This window comes from Frankliniella occidentalis, unplaced genomic scaffold, assembly GCF_000697945.3.
Source record: "Frankliniella occidentalis isolate FOCC.00 unplaced genomic scaffold, Focc_3.1 Scaffold71, whole genome shotgun sequence".
In the NCBI taxonomy this organism is placed as follows: Eukaryota; Metazoa; Arthropoda; class Insecta; order Thysanoptera; family Thripidae; genus Frankliniella; species Frankliniella occidentalis.
Genome location: NW_026267201.1, coordinates 1179592 through 1186813, shown reverse-complemented (window position 1 = coordinate 1186813; position 7222 = coordinate 1179592). Strand labels below are relative to the sequence as shown.

Sequence of the window (7222 nt, the reverse complement as noted above, 5' to 3'; positions counted from 1 at the left end):
CGCGGGTGCTCAAGGTTGCTCGCGAAGTGCATTTCAGCGGTCCTGCAAGAGTGACTGCAAATACGCTTTGGTTTTCTTTACCTTCCCTTCGACCAACCCATCCCACCGCACCGGGGTGTGCGCCCGTGTGCGTGTTTGCCAGAGTGCCAAGTACCTGATGCCTTAATGGCTCCGCTATATGCAGCAAGATTATGAAATAGTTATGCCATCGGCGTTTGAGTGTGCCGTTGCAGTCGTGCAAACTTGTTTTACGAGCCGCTCCGGCATGCTCCTCTCTGTGTCAAGGCATATTTATTTGTAACTGCCCAGACGAATTGTTCTCTAGTGTGCTCTTGCACTTATTACTCTATTAAACTTTACAAAAAAAAAAAAAAAAAAAAGAAGAAGAAGAAACAGTGCTATGAATATAAATAAGAATTCATCACCTTGCTAATAATACTTTTCTGACAGTTTTGTTTCCAGATTTCATGTGAAATGCCAACCCTTGTGGAAGCTTTGGAGGGCAAATATGGGCCCGAAGATGCAGAAGGACTTGACGAAGCAATAGCCATTTATGTGCCAAGAAAAGGGCCCAGAAATATTGTTCCATCCCTACTGGTACTGAACGACTGTGACATTGATTCAGCTGGAGACGAAAATGATGTCCAGAAAAAGTGCCATGTTGTTGAAGAACTTGACCTCGCTCAAAACAATCTCACACATTGGGCAGATGTAAGTAAAATGGAGATATTGTCTTTAAAATACTTCCTTGTCCTCCTAAATACTCCTATGAGAGTAGATGCTTTTAATTATGTATTTATCTCAGGTCCTCACAATATTACGCCTCATGCCTCAAGTAAAATTTGCCAACTTAAGTTTCAATAACTTGTCTGAGGAACTGACAGATGAGCTTTGCGCCAATGAAAGCCTCACCCCATTTCCACTCCTCCGAAATCTTGTGTTGATATCCACGCAAATAAGCTGGTCAACGATTAAGAAACTTCTAAAATTACTTCCCAAGTAAGTTTTTTGCCTTTATTAGCCTTGCCATAATCTTAAAAATTGATGAAAGAAAATTGATGAAAATTCCCTTTTGTCTTTTAGCTTGGAAGAACTCCACCTTAGCCTTAATAACTTTGCCAGCGTTGAAGTTGGAGACACGCCAGATGATGTACACCCAAACATTAAAAGAATTCACTTTACTGGTAAGTTACTGTTTCTCCTATTATTTTCCTAAATTGTGTGTCTCAGCCTTTTAAAAAACTAATTTTTGTGCAATATTTATTTCAATAGGCAACCCTATTTGTAGGTGGAGTGAAATATCCAATTTGGGTAGAGCATTTCCTGCTTTGGAATCACTCGTACTTGCTGATTGCCCCCTAATCTCTCTTGACCCAGCTGTTCTCAGTAAGTATTTTTACGCAATCTTCATTTCAAAACTTTTTAGAAAGTATCTGAATCTTTAATGACAGAATGGCTTTTCTTTAGTGGAGAAATGCAAAAGTGAAGAAAGTGAGGAATCTGAAGACTCGTGTTCCTCTTGTGGTAGTCCTCCAACACATCAATATGGGAGATGTGAAAGTGAATGTGAATCTGCTGGACCCAAGCCTTACTCTGCACATGATGTTTTCCGACAATTACGATCGCTCAACCTTACTGGCACCCATATAGCATCATGGGATGAAATTGATCGTGTAGCCTGTTTTCCCGCATTACATTGTTTACGAATCAATGCCTGCCCATTATTTGAGGTATGAAATTTGTAATAGTCAATCATTTCTGTAATTATTTTTATGATATTATTTATGGTTGAATTTTACTTACAGGAATACACAGAACATGAAAGACGGCAGCTTTTGATTGCCAGATTACCTAATATCCAAACATTAAATGGGGGTGGTGTGATAAGTCCGGAAGAACGAGAAGATGCAGAGCGAGCATTTATTAGATACTACATGGAAAAACCAGAGAGTGATAGACCAGAAAGGTGTGTTAAGTATACAGTCAATTAAAATTTTAGGTTTGAAATTCCTTTTGGTTATGAACATGTCATTGCAGATATAAGACTCTGCTGAAGTTGAGAGGCTGGGATGACAGTGACTAGCTAGCATGGCGTAGTAAGCAGTACCCTCGACCAGGTTGGGTCAATGGTGCTGTGCAACCTACCCAAGCTGCTCAAAATGTTTATAAAATATATTTAAAGTTGATATTGAACTGTTACAGGTACGGAAATCTTCTTGGAGTGCACGGGCGCTTAGATCCACTAGTCAACATTGATCTCTCACCTGAGAAAAGAGTAAAAGTGAAAATTGTGTGGGGTGATAAGTCTGAGATCAAAAGTATAAATGTGTATCAGACTGTAAGTAATGAATAAAATTCTTTCAGATTTGAAAAACTAGTGTAAGTTAATATTAAATCATAACCACATGTTATGTTACAGATTAGTGAACTGAAAAAGACCTTGGAACCAGTATGTGGCATTGCTGCATCAAAAATGCGACTGTATTATGCAGATCAAGCCTATATGGATCATTACAACCACCTTGAGTTCATGAAGTATCCCAATAAGCAACTGTACAGTTACAACATCACAAGTGGGGATGAGATTCATGTTGATCCAAAAAAATAATTTTTAAATAAGCAGACTTCTAATTTCTATCTACATCATCTATATTCTGAATTAGATGAATGCAAAACTGATTAATTTTTCTCTTTTGAAACCAATGGTTACAAATTTTGTTTCTTGGACCATGATACATACCATCAAGGTCTATTTTTAAGTGGCTTACTAATTAACTTTGTAAAATGTGATATTTAAACTGAAGTTGATCTACTTAAAAGTGAGATGTACATATTTATGAATGTGAAGAGCCATTTGCCCCTTCCTTTACTGTATGCGAGCGGTTTTGTTTCTTGTGTTATGGTGTTCATCATAATGTCTAAATGAGCAGAAATACTGTGGCATGTTACTCAAACTGCTTTCATTGTAGTTTTTTTTATTTTCACTGAGTCATGACTCTGCACTTGTTTTTACTCTGCCATGATCTACATCAAATCTTTTTCTGTGATTTGTGGAACAATGTGTTAGTTTAATTTCTAGTAAAAAGACTTGTTAAATTTCCTCTAAATTTGTTTATGTCAATTTTGGCTTTTGGTTACATGATCGCAAGTTCATAATTATTACCTGACAATGAAGCCTACCTAACTATACCAAACAACTGCCAGCAATTAATTGATCACTTACAGGTGCAACAGACCAATTATAATTTTTGTTGATCATTATATGACTGCATGTATGTTGCTACTCATGATATAACTTTTGTGTGATTTGAACTGGTCAAAAAATAATATAGTAGAGTAGAAAAGATTGAATTTTCAGCTTGTAAGTGCAGTAGTTTGTAGTGATTGAATTTTTGAAATTCTGATTCTAATTATCATGGTTATTGCCATTCTGTCACTGTGCTTTAACTTTCATCAACAAATGTTACCCATTATCAGTTTACAGTATATAATTGATTTCCTGACAAGACTATTGTGATTTAGTACATAAGATAATTAGTATTTCTTTTGGGCTTAGTAGGGACTGCTTTGGATGTTGATTGAAGCAATTTGATCATGAGGTGGTGGACACTGTGTGTTCATGGAGCTGAACAATTTGTTAATGTTAAACTGGGTAAATATGGTGGTGGTTTTGAATGAATGTGATAAAAGCTCAGAATCATTTACACCTTGGACTCTGTGATGTTCTGCTGGCTTTACCTTTTTAAAGGACTGCGTCAAGCAGAAAATAATTCTGCTTGTACATCTATCGTACTAACAATGTACACATTTGTAACCTCATCCACATCTCAGTTGTGGAGTAGCCTGCCATATGTACATAGGAAGGTTATTGTACCTTATTGAATCAAGTCTGATTCTGTTCTAAATTTCTATTTTATGTTTTATGACTGTACTGAAGATTATTTAGTAGATTATTGTGAAGTAGATTTTATTATCTACTTGCACATTTTATTTCAGTGAGTGCGTAAAACTCTTTGTCAAATAGCACTTTTGCAGTTTTGTTGGTTACGTTATCTAACATGAAATCCAAGTTTTGTTTTTGAGTGCTCTTCCATTTACCAAAAGTTAAAAGTTTTCACGCTATTAGGTACTTGTGATAATCGCAGAACAAAATTGGATTAAACATCTACCTTTTAAATTTTATCTTTTCTTTTGAAAATTTTTGGCTTTTGGGCAGTCCTTTGACAAATGTCAGAAACCAGCATGTCCCACATCATATAGTAAGTGTTTTGTTTATTCATGTTAATTTGTTTTGCTTTGCACATTTGTTTCTTTTTTGTTTTATCTATGTTTTGAATGCAATCAGTGTTTTCTGCTTCGTAGGCAGATATCAGATATCTCTTAAATGTATAGAAAGTTTACATTTCTAAGGAGCTGTTGTCAAAGGTGCTGCAACAATCCATTTGTTGCTCTCTGTATCAACCATGTGTAATTTTGTTTTAGGAGTCATATAAACTTATATCAAGTAGAAAAATGTAAATTGTAGTCATTTGAGTCAAGGAGGAAAGCACTTCACTTAAGATTTATTTTTCTTGCACATGAGAGTGATTTACTGTATGTTCCTGGATAGAAAGGATGGAAATGTGATTTAGTTTGAGTGGCTAGCCGTTTCAATTATTAGAATCTTAAATGATGTTAATTCGTTTGTCCAGTATTAAATAGGGCAATTTTGGAAATGAAAATTAGTTTACTGGCTCAATGCTGGAAGTAGTTCTCATTACCACTTATTATTGTTGTAAATTTGTTCAGATTCAGATTTTACTTGTCATTCTAACACAGCCGTGTTACTGAAAATGATTGTGAGGCCGGACTTATGGTTAACATTTGTTTGTGGAGGCACAACTCGACATATGATGGTAAAGTAGGGTTGAAGCCTTTCTGTGAAAAGTACTTTGTTACATAAATCTCTTATCACCATCTGATTGTGTTGCTCTTTTCCTCTAATGAACTTCCCTGCCCTGGTAAATGAGAGACAGAGCGGCTGGGCGAGAACGAGGGGAGGGGGGGGGGGTGCCTCAAATGCCCCCTCGGGGTCAATGCTGGTCCCACCGTGCCGTCGCCCCTCGCTCGCTGGGACACACACACATTATCACTGTCGACGACGTCATATGCTCACAGGGTAAGAGGGGAGGGGGACAGCCCCCTATGGGTTGTATACGTTGGTTTCCTCGCTCCAGCAAATTGCCGTCCGAGCTGGGTGGGGGCCGACTCTCTGTTCTGTACATTGCCTGCCCGCTGCCACCGGGGGGAAGAGGGGGGGGGGTCTAAGTGAACTGTATGGCAGTGCACCGCCGCGACCGCGTGGCCCTCGTGGCCCCTGCCGCTGCTGCCACCGCGCGCCGCCGGGGTGCCGCCGCAGTGCCTAGTCGCAGTGCCGCGTGGTGAGCGCACAGAGAGCAGCCCGCCGTCGACGCGACGTCCAGGGGCCTCGCGGGGAGGCCGCCGTCGAGCCGAGCCGAGCCGGGGGATGGCCCGGGCACAGGCTCGCCCCGCCCCGCCCCCGCACACGCGGCCCTGTGTTGACAACAACTTCTGACCCGTGGCCGTGCGAACGGCGGCCCCACGCCTAGTGCCAAGCACCTCTTACCTGGGAGCTGAGGTGGAGAAGACCACCAAGTGGGGCACAGACACGGAGACATCCTCGTAAAGGTGAGCATGGTTAAGACTGCCGGTCTGTAATAATCAATCAAAAAGACGTCGATTTGACGAGATTCCGTCAAACTACCAAATCAGTGGGCAAATTTTCAACAAACTGGCGTCGATTTCGTCAAATTGAGATCTTTTGCATTGATTATTGCAGACGGGATTTACAGGTGGCCGCTACCGGCCATTTTATGCAGAATCGACGTTTCTCAATGGGCTGCTGTGGAGTAATCAAGTCACTCGACCGTTCACCTGGGGCGCATTAGTGCCATGGTCCACCAGCTCCGGACGCTGGGACCGACTGACCGGGTGCTGTGCTGACTGGACCCTAGTAAGGCGAGGTCTACAGGTGACCGCGAGGTGGCGCCCGTATCCCCAACCTCTTCCGCGACGGACGCCCGGCGGGTAGGCCGCCACTACTACCTGGGCGCTTGGCGTGAGGCCCCGCCAGCCCGCGGCAGCAGGGAAGTCCCTATTCTGCCTGTCGGCGCAGCGGTGTGCGCCCGCTGGTGTACAGGGCTCATTTCGGGGGTGTCCGTTATTTGCGCGACCTGCTCGGTGGTGTCTGCGCGGGTGTCGTGGCCGGCGTCCACACCGGCGGCGTCCACTATAATCGCTACCGGTCGCCGTCTCGCCGTCTCGCCTACGAACGGAACGCAAATGTCAATAAGCGATAGTGCACGTACAGAGCCGCAGCGGCCATGTGTGGTAGCGTGGCATGCTCCCCCCCCCCCCCCTCCGGGGGTCCAGTCCCGGCAAAAGTGCACATGACTCGCGCGCGCGCAAAAAAGAAAAGTTTCCAGGAAGGAATGGGTGGACAGGGCCGGCCGGGCACCTAAAGCCGAGACCGACGCATACTTTTCCGCGGACTCCGCCTGCATTCAGTGCCCATTCCTCGGTAAACTTCCATTATGCGGTGTGTCTCTGGAATAATATTTATTTGCGAAATACCCCCCCCCCCTCGGGGTTTCCACCCCTCTCCCTCTCTCCCACAAATGATCGCACAGTGATAAAAAGGGCCGCTGCTGGCAGTCTGGCCCGCACAGCGAGTGCGTCAAACGGTGCGGCGAATCGCAGCAGCGCAGCGCGGTCCCCTACGGTCCCCTCCCGGGTTTCACGTCCTCGTCGACATCCTGGCCGCGCTGTGCTGTGTTGGCCCGGGCTGCGTTCGCGCACGGCGGCGGTAGTCTGTCTCTGTCGCACTCGCGCTGCCGCCGCTGGCCGGGCGGGAGAGGGACAGAGCGCGCGCTAGAGTGCAGTGCGTGCTGCTCCATACCCCCCTCGCTCACTTGCGCCCTGTGTGCCCCGCGCGGTGGCTGCGCGAACTGCACGAGTAAAAGAAATACAGTCGGAGGTCCAGTGGGAAAAACGAGATTTCCGTGCCTCGTTCTTATCTGGGGCTCCCCAATTCTGAAGCCGCGTTCTGACACGTCGAGATAAAGATCACATACGGGAGGCGGAGTTGGGTTCAATGTGGGTAAAATAATAAAAGGGAACGCAGCAAGCGGGGCGCTGCGGGGCGGTGGGTGTTGGGATGGGG

At 44.2% G+C, this 7222-nt stretch overlaps 1 protein-coding gene across 1 annotated transcript; it reads left to right on the top strand.

The window, feature by feature from the left end:
* Positions 1-17: 17 nt before the first annotated feature.
* On the top strand, positions 18-4961 carry LOC113206303 (tubulin-specific chaperone cofactor E-like protein). Its single transcript, XM_052268512.1, has 8 exons — positions 18-711; positions 806-999; positions 1084-1184; positions 1273-1386; positions 1468-1730; positions 1806-1966; positions 2203-2338; positions 2420-4961. Exons 1-8 carry the CDS (start codon positions 475-477, stop codon positions 2606-2608), a joined length of 1395 nt encoding a protein of 464 aa, XP_052124472.1. The 5' UTR covers positions 18-474; the 3' UTR covers positions 2609-4961.
* Positions 4962-7222: the final 2261 nt, after the last annotated feature.